At 41.0% G+C, this 15,037-nt stretch overlaps 1 protein-coding gene across 1 annotated transcript; it reads right to left on the bottom strand.

Annotated features, from left to right (window-relative positions):
• Positions 1-317: 317 nt before the first annotated feature.
• lgi1a (leucine-rich, glioma inactivated 1a) lies at positions 318-14,142 on the bottom strand. The gene is made up of 8 exons (XM_036583291.1): positions 13,955-14,142; positions 13,131-13,202; positions 10,343-10,414; positions 9,098-9,169; positions 2,974-3,045; positions 2,713-2,882; positions 2,464-2,628; positions 318-1,813 (listed from the first exon to the last, which is right to left on the bottom strand). The coding sequence occupies exons 1-8, from the start codon at positions 14,140-14,142 to the stop codon at positions 996-998; spliced, it is 1,629 nt and encodes a 542-aa protein (XP_036439184.1). The 3' UTR covers positions 318-995.
• Between the last annotated feature and the right edge of the window lie 895 nt (positions 14,143-15,037).

Below are 15,037 nucleotides of genomic sequence, written 5' to 3'. Positions count from 1 at the left end.
TGCCAAGGAGTTGTAGGCAGTGCTTGAGTGCCACAAAAACTGAACTATTCCAGGGTGACTGTGTGGGCCATGACCCAAACTGCTGAACTGCTGTGAAATAGTAGCAAACATCCTTGGACGCACTAGACTGTTTAATATTTAATTCTGACATAAATACACAGACATGAAATCCACTTGGGTGTGTTGATTATTCAAATGTCGTTGATATTTTTGTTATCTCCTATAAATGTGATTTGCTGTGACCATCAAACAAGCCATTGCTTTATCCTTCCGGTCATTACTTAGTTTAAAAAAGGCATGAAATTAAACACACAGTATTGAATTAAGTTTTTATTCAAAGTTAAAACCATGGCTTCAGTCTTGACCTTTGGCTTCCAAATAATGCAGGCATGATGAATTGCATACATGTGTGGCGAATGTGTTGGTCCATTAGAGCGATGTCATAGTAGCACTACTCAAGAGAAAAAGTGAGTCAGAATCGAACTGTTACTGGATCTTGTTAAGAAAAACAGTGTCATTAGTTGCGTTGTTCGAGGTTTACAGATCATACAAACCAATATCAATAAAAACGTGTATTTCAAAATGTCTTCATATCAAATTCTTCTACTAGCACGGCCCTACTTCTTACAAAACGCATAATACATATTCGATTCAGTTTACAAATGGAAAGAGATGGAAAAACTGTAAACACTTAATTTGGCAGATTTACTTGTTTGAAATAGGTTAATAAATAGAATAAAATGTGTTTCTTCAGTAGCTCTATTTACAACAATCACCAAAATCTGCACTTACAGGATCTTAAGAGTGAAGAAAAGAGTACACTGAGTTAAGTGTTAGAGCATGGCTTAACAAGATGGACATTTCAAGCGATGGTGGACATCCTGATGGCTATACCTACTGAAAGGCATTGTCATGCATGTAGTCTGCTACCCAAGTCCTCCGTTCTCAAGCTATAGAGTATCACTGCTTTATCGGTATTGCTCCCCTTCCCACATTCAATCACTTAAGTCAAGGATCAAGTGTTCATATATCCGAGTTTGCCCCTTGAAACTGGAAGCGAGGAGGAACTTCCGGTTGTCAATGGAAACCAGGGAGAATGCTCGGGGAGCCTGGATGTTCAGCTCTTGGAAGTGAATGAACTGGCCTTTCTTGGCGTCCCAGCGGTAGACCTGGGTGAAGGAGTAGTCGCTGCCCAGGATGGCGTACTTCCGGGTATCCACAGAAAACGGCTGGAAGACCATGGAGCCCCGCGATGGCATGGTCTGGATCTCATTGAACATGTTCCCGTCCCACTTCATCACCTTGGAGTCGCCGATGAAGCGCGTCAGGCAGACGTACAGCTCGTTGTCGACCTTGAAGTGTTTGACTGCATAAACGTCCTCCATCTCTGGGATATCCGTGCGGCGGTCAAACAGCTTGGTGGCCTTGTTCCATTGGTAGATGACCGGCCGCTGGGAGCTGCTGGACAAGATCAGGTGCGGCTTGCTGGAGATTTCCAGGTACTCCACGTCGGTGTCACGGTACCACGGGTGCAAAGACTGGTGGGAGTAGAAGCCATTGCCATTCCACTTGTAGACAGTGGTGGAGCCAGCTTTAGAGCTGTCAGCGATGATGAAGAATGACTCGCCGTCCACGAAGAAAATCTCCACATCATTGGGCTTTCGTATTTTCAGAATGTCGATGTCTTGAATTTTGATGAATTTGTTGGCAGAGATGTCTCTCTTGTAGATGTGTGAGCCGCCGAAGAGCTGCGCTACTATGATGAACAGTTGGTTGTCGATTACCAGAGGTTTGCAGGTGACTGTTGAGGTGCCTGTTAAGGAAACAATTACTAAGCCAAATGAGATTTGTAGAAGTTTGGATTACAAATGCTGGTTGTGGCAAATGTTCCTAACTACATATACAACAGATACAACACATGGCAGTTTATCCACAGTACTGTGCAAAAACAGACATTATACATGAGAAGACAGGCCACTGGTTGAAATCTGAATGGGAAAACTCAATCCCACCCCTCAAGAAGCAGAACCAATCAGCTTGCTGGTTACACCGCGATCGGGGAAAGCCCCCCTCATTGTAGGGATCTGCGCAAGTAGCAGCAACAATCCGAAAAAAAGTTTTTTTGTGCGTAGTTGAGCCAAACGCTACAAGCTACTTATGAAGTTTTTGTCAGATTTTATCACTGATTTCAAATTTGTTTTTGAGATGGTAATTTGATGGCAGTTTTCAACATTTAGGTCTGTTCCCATTCAACAGGAGAGGAGTATGGTCATGCTTGGCTGGAAATAACTGCCCAGTGGCGTTGCAAAGATGGCTGTTGAGTGAACAGACTTTCCTACAAGGGCTTTGGCAAAAATCAGAGACCACAGTACTAAAAGACAACTCATTTTGACTCTTTTGCACACCATCCTCTCAAGTAAACTCATCAAGGTGACATTCATAACCAATCAGCAAGTCACTTACTTGTTATATTGTCAAAATTCCGAAATTCCATTTGAACATGGTCCCATTCCATAAAGCTACATCTGCCAATGAAAGGCTGGGCAAACACCACATACTGGTCGCCACCAAAGGTGAACGTTTCCACTGAAATGGACTGGAATTCGAGAGACTTCAGCAATGAGAAATCTGCAAGCTAGTTTACGATCCTGATCTAACTTCTTATTCATGGGATGTATATTTAGTAAATACTCCATAAAACAGTTAACTGACCTGTTGTTACGCAATCAAACGACTTTTGACTGAGAGCGTTAATTTTCTTTCCTTGAAACGGAGGAGGACTGTTGCAGTATATCTGGTCTACGGTTGCGTTTGTGTGGTAAATCCAGTCCACCAGCCATTTCAGTTTGCAGTCACAGCTGAAAAGATTGCCTCTCAAGTCCCTGGACAGCACACAATGGTGGACAGTTTTATCATTAGCCCATCTTTTATAACATGTTAATCTTGTATATAGATATTTACAAAAATACATACACTTTTGTCAAAGCTTCCATTCCCTTAAAAAGATCTTTTGGTAGAGACTCCAGGTTGTTGTAGGCAAGGCTCCTGTGAAGAGACAAATGGAAAAAAAAGGTTAAGAATACTTGAACAAAGTAATTTTTCCTGTTTATGCGCAATGATTAATTCTATATGCATATATATAAATTTCTGTTTTTAACAAAGCCTAGAAATTGTTATGAATAACATGTTATGAACATTTTTCCTTTACATTTCACTTTTCAAGAACTGGTCATGCATGACTCCTTGTTTCACTGGGGTAGAAATATGAGGTGACACAGAGGCCAAATTCCCTTGATGTCCATAGTTTGGTGATGTCAACAACATGCAGATCTGTAGGGCAAGAGACTTTGATGCACAAATGAAGTCTTGTTTATTCAAATGAGCTATTTTGCTTAAAGCCACATTAATCATGTCTTGGGATTTGGAGACCTCTCTGGCGGAAATGTGCAACTGCATGCAGAACATTTTGTAACGCAGGTTGTGCTTTGGTCCCCTTCCCCGAGGAGATGAATCTGATGACTGAAAGAGAATTCAAATGGAACTCGGTCAAAACTTGGTGAAGGACGCGTCTTCTGAGGATGTGAGTGAATTATCTACTACTGTCATCACATCTTCATCAGTATAATGTTGATTTTGCATTTGAGGCCTAAACATCAAGCCAGACCTTCTTTTTGAGTCTATGCGTATGATGTTAATACATAAAAGACGTATGACGTGGTCTAAAAAACTCCCCTCTAAATCCGTCTCGACACGTAAATCATTATTTTCAGGGTAACTCATGACAGACACCATATTTTTTGAATGTTTATTTTTCTCCTGACTCACTTATGCTTCTTCTTTCAGTTTTAACAAAAACAGCACATAGACCAACAACAGTGGTTCAATTCAGATGACAAGCCATGATAGTCAAACAGCTGTAAACAAAACCATCCACTCTGATTGTTCCTCTCCTGTATCTCCAGTAATTTTGGGGAAGAGGCCAATGCTGAGTTGCAGTCCTTGGCGAAGCTGCAGTAAGGGCGCACAGAGGGCACTCCTGTGTACCCTTTTGGGTTCCGAAATGAGAAATGAGACACCCTACGCATCAGTAAATTGTGGACTGCAGGACCCCAAGTGCGCCATTTGGGACAAGTCGTTTATCAACTTGAGAGAGACCTTTATAAATGCCCATATTTGCTGTTAGGGCAATAATTAAAAAGTTAAGACAACCAGAGTTCTAGTGAACCTGTGTGGAAGAGGACGCAAGCATATTTGCCTCCAAGCACTGGCCCTGAGGATGGCTAGAGAGGGTCACGGTTTCAGTTTGGCAGAAGATTGTGTCACCAAGTCTCCAAAACTACAATTAGATGCCCCCTCTATGCCAACAAACTAGTTGGAAAGCGTGCGAGAATAAAGCCTTTTCTGTCACCTAACCACACTGGACTGGAACCGGGTTTTATGGTCAGAGGAGACAAAAGAGAGATGAGGAAAGAGTTTTTTGGCAAAAAAGGTGGAACAATTTTACATTTATAACAACAGAAATGTGGTAAATCCCAATGAACTTTAGCTAATTTTTTTTATTTGACAATTACAGACACATGTTGGATCCGTCTCCTGTTTATCGCAGTGTCTGTCTCTAATAAGGCCTCTTTTCTACTAAGTCTGCTGAGCTAAATTGTCTGTTGAGTACTTTTGGTCTTGCTGTAAAGAGGAAGGAGATGACGCAATACACACTGCACAAATCCTTATTTTTGAAGCGAAATCAGCCCAAAGCAGTCTCTCCGCTTTTTGAGCCTTGCTTAAAAAGAGTAAAATAGCAGAGACTTCTGTTACAACCTAATGTGATGATTATGAGCTCTGTCCTGTTTAAGGAAATGTCTGTTAATTAGGTTTGTGTCAGGCCTCTGTTAGTATATCAGATACACATTAAAAAGGGATTCCGGCCTAAAAACAATTTAGTCGGTAATTAAATACATTAGTTTAATATGTGGTTTGTCAAGCTGTGCAGTCCTTGTTATAGCAGTACATCATACAACTATGGGGAATCCCTGTGGCGTCAAGCAATCGTGACGTGCTAGCCTAGCCACTGATCTACATGGTGATAAATACAACCAAGCCGGCTTTAGTGTTACTCTTATCTCAGATATCCAGCAAAACCATAAAGAAAACAGCAATTTATATATCTTTATTCATCACCAACGTTTTTTTTTCTTTTCAGGCAGAGAAAAGTAGCCACGCAGTATAATGCTGTCTTCGGAAGAAAACCTCATAACTCCATTTTTGTCGTTTTTCAGTTTTTATCATAATTTGAAAGTGTCTGTTGTCCTTTACTTTGTGTGGAAATTTCGTGATGAATGGACGAAAAGAAACGGCCCAAAATGACTTGGAAAGACGTCTGGTTCCATTGACTTACATTAAAAGTAAAGTAGGTTTTTTCCTTCTCCTGTAAGGTTACCATTTTGGAGATATGAGGTTTTTTTTCAGCTTCCTTGCTAACTTTAGATGTTCTCATCATCTGATGAGTCATTTCTGTCCTTTGCGTTATCCAGTCTCTCCATTGTAATGATGTTTGAGGACAGTTACTCCAATTATACAGCTGCAATAAGATATTCAGCTTAATGCCTCACGATTAGCATAGAATCTGCTTTGCTTTTGCATTTACCAGCAAGCGAGCAAGCAAACAAACAGTAACTGATGTGGACGGTTGATTACTTACAATCAGTGCAATCAGCCGACATGATTAATTAAAGTAATTAGACTCAGTTAAAGATAATTAAGCTAGAATTATGTGGACAATTGCAGACATAATTATAGAACACCACTTTTTATGAATAGAAGAACGGACGTGGGTCCTCTGTTATATGAGAGAGAGAGAAAGAGAGAGAGAGAAAGATGAATAATCTATATAGAGGAAACATTTTGTCGCTGTCCAAAGAAAACCATGTATCTCCATTTTTGTTGATTTTTATTTTTCTACATCATTTCAACACACAAAGTGTCCTTTACATTGTGTAAAAATTTTAGGACAATTAAACAAATACAAATGCTTTAAAATCACTTTGAATATAATGTCTTTACATTAACCTACATTAAAAAACAAGAGTGTTTTTGTCCTCTCCTGTAAACTTACTATTTTGGAGATACTTATTTTTCTTTGGACAGTGACTCTGAGACATATATATATATATTTATTTTGATTTTTGATTTTGTGATTTCACATTAGGTTTTTGTGGTGTGTGGTTTAATTTTTGTTTTATTTCTGAAAAGTAACCATTTAATTTTTATTTAGTTTCAGTTCTAGTTTTCAGTGTTATGATGGAGTCTCTGATAGCAGATTCTTTGATTAGAGTAGAATAATATAAACACAACAGCAGACTGAGCTCAGCATTGCTCCACCTTCCCTTAAAGACAGCCGAACGCAGAAGAGTTGTACTTCTTAACTCACATTCACGCACGGAAAAACTTAAAACTAAAGGCTTTTTGTTTTAGTTAGTTTTGCAGGGGACAATATAGCTTTAATATCATGTTCATGTTTTTGCTACTTGTCATTTTAGTAATAGGTTTAGTGAACTATAATAAACCTGGTGTCATGTAGCTTTACAAGTGCTACACTTAAGTAAAGTGTTTAGCGTCTTTTCTTTTCAAATGTTGTCGTCTCCAGTGCTAGTTGTATGTATGTAGTTGTATTACATCAAGTACATCAGGTACTTATGACTAAATACAGTACCGTTGTATGTCCAGTCCTCCTAATACTAAAGCTACAGTGCTGTGGTTCTCCAGGACTGGAGTCTGACAACACTGTCTTAACACTATCTAAACAGGCATTTTCAAAATTACTACATAATTAGATGGTTAAGATGTACACAGAGCAATTCAGAGTGGTTTGGTGTGAAACGCTCTGTTCTAGAGAAACTTGCTGAGTCAGAGCTGTTCACAGTGGTGGTGATGGGAACCAGACGTCCACCTCTAAAAGCTCCCTCACAGAAAGTTACTACATGAAATGGTTACAAATACACTGCCTGATATCTACGACGATAGTTTTCATGTCTATATTTGTGTTGTAGTCATGGCGACCCCGGTTCCTATCACCACCACTGTAGTCAATTTCTTCAACACTCTTTGAATGGCTTTGTTTACATTGCAGTGACCTAAGTTATGTAGAAATTTTACAAAATTTCCCTGTAAGTCGTTTTGTGGTCTGTGTGCATTTTAGCTGGCGAATCTTCACAAAAACTGATTTATTTAAATGATTAATTTCTAACTACTTCTAAAAATTGAGTTAATATTTTTAAGGAAAACCAATTAAGGAGTCTTGAAAAGCTTTGTGTCTTTCAGAGCCTTGAGGCTGAAGCTTTAGCATCAGCTAGAAAACAGTCGCTGCGTTAGCCTACTGAGTTAAACAGCAGTCTAAAAACAACGTACATCAAAAACCATAATGCCTTTTCCTTTCTGTACTGTTCTGAGTAAAACACAGTATCAGGGAGCTGGCAGAGTGTTTCTCTCAGCGGAGGTGAAACATGATAATATGGGTTAATATCATTTTTCTCCGTATGCTGTTCCACGGTCATGTAGTCTAAGCTCAGACGTGGGCAGAAGTCGTTAGATTTTGACTAAACATTACAAGAAAACAATCATTTTGTCTACTAAATAATGAATCATGAATCATGCTTAATACCACACATGCAAGGTAAAGGTGGTCAATTCTGATTTAATGTTGACCAGTAGTTCATAGCACTGAGTGAAAAGAAGATGCCATTAGGCGAGCTATAATGAGAAAGTTCTCATTTTTATATTAAATTGTGAACAAAGTAGATTTAAAAATATCAGCTACGTTTTCAAATAAAACCCTGAGTTTAACGAGTATACCAAAATGCCAAATAACTTGCGGCAGACATTCAAACTGTGATGTTAGTAAAAACCACTAGATTACAGGCTATTAAAGACAATATCAATGAAAAGAAGCCCTTTGCCCACCCAATGAGGACTGTAAGTTGTACCCATTGTAAAATATTGTATGTACTACTGACTTAAACCCTATACAGGTTAGATTAGTTTACTTGGCTGTAATACAGTTTTTAGATGTAATAAACGGCAATAAAATGGCCGCAGGACGAGTGAGTTTCTAGTGGGTTGTATTTTCTATGAACTGGCGTAACACAGTCGTTGCTATTGCACGTTTTAATATAAAGTAAAGCTTTGTATCTGTAGCCGTTATGATCAGTCTTCACTTTTCTGACTTTTTTATGTCTCTTTTTCTCATTTTTCCTAAAGCTCTCTAACTGTAGAGCTCGAGACGACTGAGTACGTGGTTGAGCGAATTTTCCAAAGCATCCATCGTGCTTTATTTTGTTAAGTGTCTTATACGGGTGTGCATGTTAAGAGACTAAATACGGCTGGTAGCAGTCAAAAACGTTTTGTCTAGAAAATCAGAGCGATGTGAAAAGACCAGACCCCCACTCAGCAGGTAACTCGGCCTGTAATTTTCTCATGAGGGGAGAAAGCCCCCTTGTAAACTTAATCCCATTTGAATAGGGCTTTAGATGATTGCTGCTTATTTCCTCTTTTGGGGGACTCTGTAGGCTCTAGTGTCCCATACCCTCCACGCTAATCACCCCACCCCGAAGAGGAACCTGGAACGCGGCCCACTGGATTCCCCCTGGGGCGGCAATCAGGGATTCCACATGGTATGGTTCTCCTGATATACAGAGGCAATGTGTTCACCAATGTGTCACTCAGGAGCTCCTAATTTGATGAGATTGCTGTTGCCCTGTGCGTTACAGGAATGGGTATAAAAAAAAAGACATCATCAAACATCTGCTGAGGCTTTGTCTTGTTGCCAGGGCGCAAGAATAAAACGACTTGGGGCGGCTTCCAGCATTCAGTGCTGTTGTGGGGAGCTTTAGAACGAGGCTTGTTAGGGACGCGAGTCCAAGACGAAAATTGATTGCAGATTTCATCTCTTAGAAAAATGAGAGTTTTCTCCCTAAACCTCCCTGGAAACTTCAAATCCTATCAGAAGGAATTACCCTTGTTTTGGTTCTTGATTATCTGGAGAGTCTTTGAAGAAACATAGTGAGCCTGGTTCAGTAAATAACGTTGCATAATATTCAGTACTTACAAGTGTATTAGGGACTTGAGGCCTCGGAAGGCGAAAGGTGATATGGATTTGATCTGATTATTTTCAATAAACCTGTAAAAGAAAGAAGAAACAAACACACAAAAAAAAACATCATACATTTATGCGTCTTACTACATTGTCTTGCAGGGCCAGATGTGATCTCGTAACAAGAACACACGTCTGGGGACAACTTGGTAAGCTTTTGCTGTTGGGTTTCGGCAACATCCACCAGAAACAGGGACAAGCCCCTTTAAAAACCACCTCCAAACTCCTGGAGTCTGCTCGTTTAACGTCCAGAGTACAATAAAACCAACAAAAACAAGCCAGCAAAACGCTGGAATTAGCGACTGGAATTATTTTTCCATTACAAGACGTACCATTTGGTTTAACTCCTTGTAAACCCTCTGCATGGATGACACACCTCTCATGCTTGATTGGAGCTTTTGGGGGGAATTTTCAGCCATGCTAGCTTACATTACATCTGTGGGTTAACGACAGGCTGGTTGTCCATTATAAAACGGATAGTTCCAGTCCTAAAATCTGATTGGCTGAGCTGCGTTCGAAGCCATTGTGAAATCCACAATATACGCACATCTATAACAGACTCACAACAACTCTGTATCGCTGCGCCACGGCATGAAAAACCCTTCTGCTGTTGATGGATTAATCTTTTGCTCTACTGCTGCTTGTATGGAGCATTGAGTGTACTGAGGAAGTAAGAACCCGGTTCTGTTTAAACTGAGTGGCTGACAACTTATGTTCTTAACTAGAACTGGGCTGGTCAGCTAGCTAACAGGCTGAAAGAGCCAACAGCCTAAACAGCTCCATCATTAATATCACAGGCCTGAATTAAAGCACTTGTCGTGCCTAACAACACTCTTCCCCGTGATCAAATCGCAGTAACCCACAGCCTCTCGTTGGTAACTGCTTTATTGAACAATGCTGATGAGAACACCATCGCCACCCTATTTTGAGCTCCACCTTCACAATAGTATTGGATCGATTTAGACATTTCATTCTCACTTCCCACCCTAACAAGTTTTCCCACCCACATTTAGCCCAGAATTTCTCATGATTAACCCCAGTCGTTCTCATTACGAGATCATGTCTGGGCCTGCATGACTACTTCATACACAGTTTGGGTTCCCAGAGTCTCTCATAAAAGTTATTCCCACAAAAACAGGCTTACAGGAACAACAGTCATCCATAAAAACCAAACAGATGAAAGATGAAAAGCAGACTTACAGGTATTCCAGATGTGGAAGACCAAGGAAGGCATCCTCATTTATAGAATCGAACATATTGGCTGTGAACAGGCTAAAGAAACGACAAGCAGAAAGGAATTAGAGATGCGACAGTGTCGATTTCCCTGGCCAGCAGCAGATCTACACTGTGTGTCCAAAAGTTTGTAGACACCTCGACTGGGTTGCTCCAGGTTTATACTTAAGTTAAAGTCTTTACTAAGTCCTTAGTTACACTAGTTAGTCCCAAACTATGCTTTCACTTAATTTGGCTGCACCGCAAATCCATACGTCTTGTCTTAACGAGTAACAACTAATGTGCACGTCGCTTTAACATGGCGATAACATTCAGAACCCCCGAGTTTAGCAGTTTGGGCTGCTGAGTCTCACTGAGCTGGAGCTGTGAGTGTTTAGCTTCATGCTCGGAGTTTAAAACAGGGTGATGATTAGAGCTGTGAGGAAAATCACAGCGTATACAGTTTAGAGTTTTTAGCTCAGTTAACCAAAAAATGTTTTTGGTCTTTTTTGGGCTTTCGACATGGTTTCTGATTCACGCCCAACAGTGCCACAATCTTAGGAAGAATCCTAGGAGTCTTAGGAGTGAGATTTTCTGGTTTAAAGACTAAGAAAACCTTCTTCTGATGATCTTATGTTGATTTTTTTCACTGCTAGCTGGCTAAAGCAGACGGAGGCCTGCTAGGAAGCCCAATATTTTTATTGGCCTCTACATCAGTGGATTTCTTTATCACCATGAACATTGCTGTGAGGGTTTGATTGAGCATTAGTGAGGTCAGGTACTGATGCTGGATGGTCAGTTCTGGATCACTCCAACTCATCCCAAAGGTACTGGATGGAGCTCCATCACTCCAGAGAACACAGCCCCACTGCTCCACAGCCCAGTGCTGGGGGGCTTTATACCCCTCTAGCCATGGCATTGGGCATGGAGACCTTAGGCTCATGTGTGGCATCGAATTCTATTGGTCAATGCTTTTCTGTGGAAATTAGACTGTGTGAGCAGTTATGTCAGTGGTTGGTGCTCCTAAAGTAGCTGAATTCACTAATTAAGAGGAATCTGGACTCTTTTGGACATGCAGTGTATCTCTAAGACAGGAAAGCTTCTCTTATTTATTGCATCTACACAATACAACAATACATACAATCTGTCCTATGCAATACATGACTGTTCAGCTGCCTAGAGAAATATACCAGTTCCATTTGGCATGCATGTGTTCTGGGGTAACCAATTCTGGGCACAATATTTTATCGTGATAAATAAATGATGTCAAAATACAATACAGTATTCTTTCTGAACATACTGTGTATATCGTCAGTGCTTGTAGACACCGACCAACTGCCAGTTTTATTACAAAGAGAGCAAAATTAGTCCTGTTTAACTGAATTTAGTGCAACACAGTATGCAAATACTGAATATAAATCACTGTATTCACAGTTTTTGGTAGTAATTTTAAAATGTAGCTCTACTGGCCCTTTTATTTCTGCTCCAACAGATCAGATGTCTGTAAAAATAAATCATGTGACATATCGTGTATCGTGAAAAAGTATCGTGATATTCGATTTTTGCCATATCGTCCACCTCTGCTTGTGGCGCACATATAACATTTGTGCAATTTTATCTACCAACAGTCACCGTCCATTTTTACATGACCTCTCTTTTTCCCTCAGAACAACCTTTTGCAGGTTTTTAATGGATCTGTGGAGCCTGTTTTGCCTTTGTCGAGGAATGTTTTGTCTTAAAATGGCAAAGTACTGAACGGCTTCACAGCCTAATTCCCCGCTTATACCACATACGGTGGATCTGGCACATTAGCATCCACTATGGCTGTGAATCTGTGTTTTATATAGTTGTCAGCCCATTCAAACTCACAACATGACCAACTTCCAAATGGGGCTGCAAGACAAGAAGGAAAATGATAAGTTCAAGACAAATAAGTCTGGTAAAATATAGTTGTATTTTTTAATTAATAGATATTTTTCAATGCGTTTTTTAAATTAATAGATATTTTTCAATGCGTTTTTATCTTGGCCTTGTTATCACTATCCTTTCTGTCCTGCAGCTCCGATGTTTGTTCACGTTGTCAGCTTGTTCATTTTTTAACTTCTTCATCAACTGGAAGCACCTCATAATAACATGCATGCACAAGGCTGTATTGGGACATGCCGCTGGCAAAACATTAGTTCATGAACATTTTAATGGCCTATTCCTTAGATAAAAGATATTACAAAAAGCAGTTAGGTTACTCACAACCCCCCTTACACACACCCGATGCCCCCCCATGCACACCCCCCCCACCAGTTTTACTGCCTCGTTGCGGCGCGGTAGCAAATGATCCATGGTAAATGATGGCCTGGTGGTTGGAAAGCTATGCTTTAAATTGAACAGGCTGCTGTTTCTGTGCCTTTATGACTGATATATTTAAATGAGCTCTGTTCTGATTGGCTGCCCTCAGTCCAGGCTCAAACCCTCCTTATAACTGCAGCGTGAATGGGCTGAGCTGTAGACTGAACTGGCAGTTATATGTTAATTTCCATATATGGACTGTTCAGACTGGGGAGTCAGCGGTACATTTTGAAACTGTGTGCCTATATACTGCAAAACACACATGAGGAAGATGCCAATCTACCCAAATGTTCTGCCAGCGTGAAAGGACACGAGGCCGCAGAGGAAGACCCCCATACGGGGGGGGGCTTAATGAGAAAACATGGCGATCATCAGGCTACTCAGTACAGCGCCAGCATCGATAATGGTCATCTTATCTGAATGTGGACCTTACAGGAGGTGCAGCGCCGGTGTGTGGATGAAGCTCTCCTTGGGGATTTCGCTGAAGCCGGACTTCACAAACGATCTTGGAAGGCAAGAGAAGAACAGAAGCATTTCGCATCAAAGTGTTACACCCCAAATACACCCGTATGGGAATCTAATATGGCCATACATGCATATATATATATATATATATATATATATATATATATATATAGCGAGAGAGAGAGACATACATATATTTACAAAATATATATATGTATAAACCTGTATGTGTGTGTGTATATCTCTCTATATATGGGTATATATAGATATATACATATATATATCAAATAATGGACATAAGATATGGATCTCATATAAACTGTCTGTCTGGTATATGATTCTCATACAAGCACCAAAAAAGAATTTTAAAGCAAAAAATCTACATGAAATTCACCAGCAGCATACATGCAAAAACACTTATGTAATATGCAGCTAATATATGAGTAATAACCCATAAAAACATTAATATAGGGTTATTTTAATCAGTGATATACGTGTTATCCATGCATGTGTATATATGTTGATGTATGATGGCTGAAATATATGTCCCATATTTCCAATAAGTTGCCATATATGTCACGTATATGGTCCATATGTGACTAATACAGATTGTATATAAGGGAAATCCATATATGCTAATGTAAGTCATAGATCAGGTCTCCCAGTGGGCAGCCGCCTGGCTACAGTCTCCACCACAACAGAGGCTGTCAATAGAAAACGTGCGGCTGGTTGCAGCCCCTCTGAACAGACAGACAGACGGAGGTACGGGTAAATAAGCGCGCGGGCACTCACAGTGAGATGACATCCGACGGGAAGCTCCGGGGAATCAAGCGCGTGTTGGAGCACAAGGCGTTATCTTTGGTGCATGTGCAAGACGGGGGGCACCGAGGCGTTCGCTTGCGGCTGTCGACCACCACCAGCAGAGAGGCCAGCCAGAGAAAGGCGAGGAACCTTCCCAAGACCCCCTCGGAGCGTCCCATCCTTCTCAGTGACCCGTGCGTGTCCAATATTCCTGAGCATGAAACAGATTTGCAGTGCGGGGCGATGAAAAGCGCAGATCCCGCAGCCTTTATTCCCGTTTCTCTCTGAGCGCAGCAGCGTCGGGGCAGACAGCGAGCACACGCTGCTGTCTTTCTTTGCTCCTTTTCTCCACCCGTGTTCGGGAGAAGCCCCGCCTGCTGCGCACGGATTGGCCAGCAGGGGAGCCCGTCCTGCGCTGCGATTGGTTGACGGCTCATGCTCGCAGGCTGGCTGTACAACTGTTGAGGACAGACGGTAGGAATGGGCGACACCACCGAGATTCTTCTCGGTCTGATGCCGAGCAGCACCAGAGCCGGTTAATGAGGAGCCGGGCCTCTTCTTATTTCCCTCATTATATCAAACACAGGACTGCTAAACACCAGAGGGCGCCCCAGAGTCCTCAATGAATGGGGGTGAATGGAACTAAACGGCTGAAAATGAAACGTTAGAATGGTTTCTGATCGCTTTCCTTTAATTTTAGAAAGTAGAAGAATGAATTTCACTAAAAAAAGCAAAAAAAGTACCTGCATTTTTCAGTTTTTCTACAGCAAACGGGTTTTGGGCAGCAGAACGCTAATATTACTGCTACTGAGTGCTGATTGGTTCGCATTACTGTTACTGAGTGCCGATTGGTTCGCATTACTGCTACTGAGCGATGATTGGTTCGCATTACTGCTACTGAGTGATGATTGGTTCACATTACTGCTACTGAGTGATGATTGGTTGGTATTACTGCTACTGATTGCTGGTTGGTTGGTATTACTGCTATTGAGTGCTGATTGGTTGGTATTACTGCTACTGAGTGATGATTGGTTGGTATTACTGCTACTGAGTGATGATTGGTTAGCATTACTG

The sequence above is a fragment of the Colossoma macropomum genome, unplaced genomic scaffold (assembly GCF_904425465.1).
Source record: "Colossoma macropomum unplaced genomic scaffold, Colossoma_macropomum, whole genome shotgun sequence".
NCBI classification, from domain to species: domain Eukaryota; kingdom Metazoa; phylum Chordata; class Actinopteri; order Characiformes; family Serrasalmidae; genus Colossoma; species Colossoma macropomum.
Note: the sequence above shows the minus strand (reverse complement) of the source record. Positions and strands in the feature narration are given on the sequence as shown.

Bases quoted from the DNA above. Each gene is read 5' to 3' on its own strand.
- lgi1a (XM_036583291.1), bottom strand. From the start codon at position 14,142: ATGGGACGCTCCGAGGGGGTCTTGGGAAGGTTCCTCGCCTTTCTCTGG. The intron at 13,203-13,954 runs GTGAGTGCCCGC...TTGCCTTCCAAG, and splicing joins CCGTCGGATGTCATCTCACT to ATCGTTTGTGAAGTCCGGCT. The intron at 2,883-2,973 runs GTATGTATTTTT...TGTGCTGTCCAG, and splicing joins ATGGAAGCTTTGACAAAAGT to GGACTTGAGAGGCAATCTTT.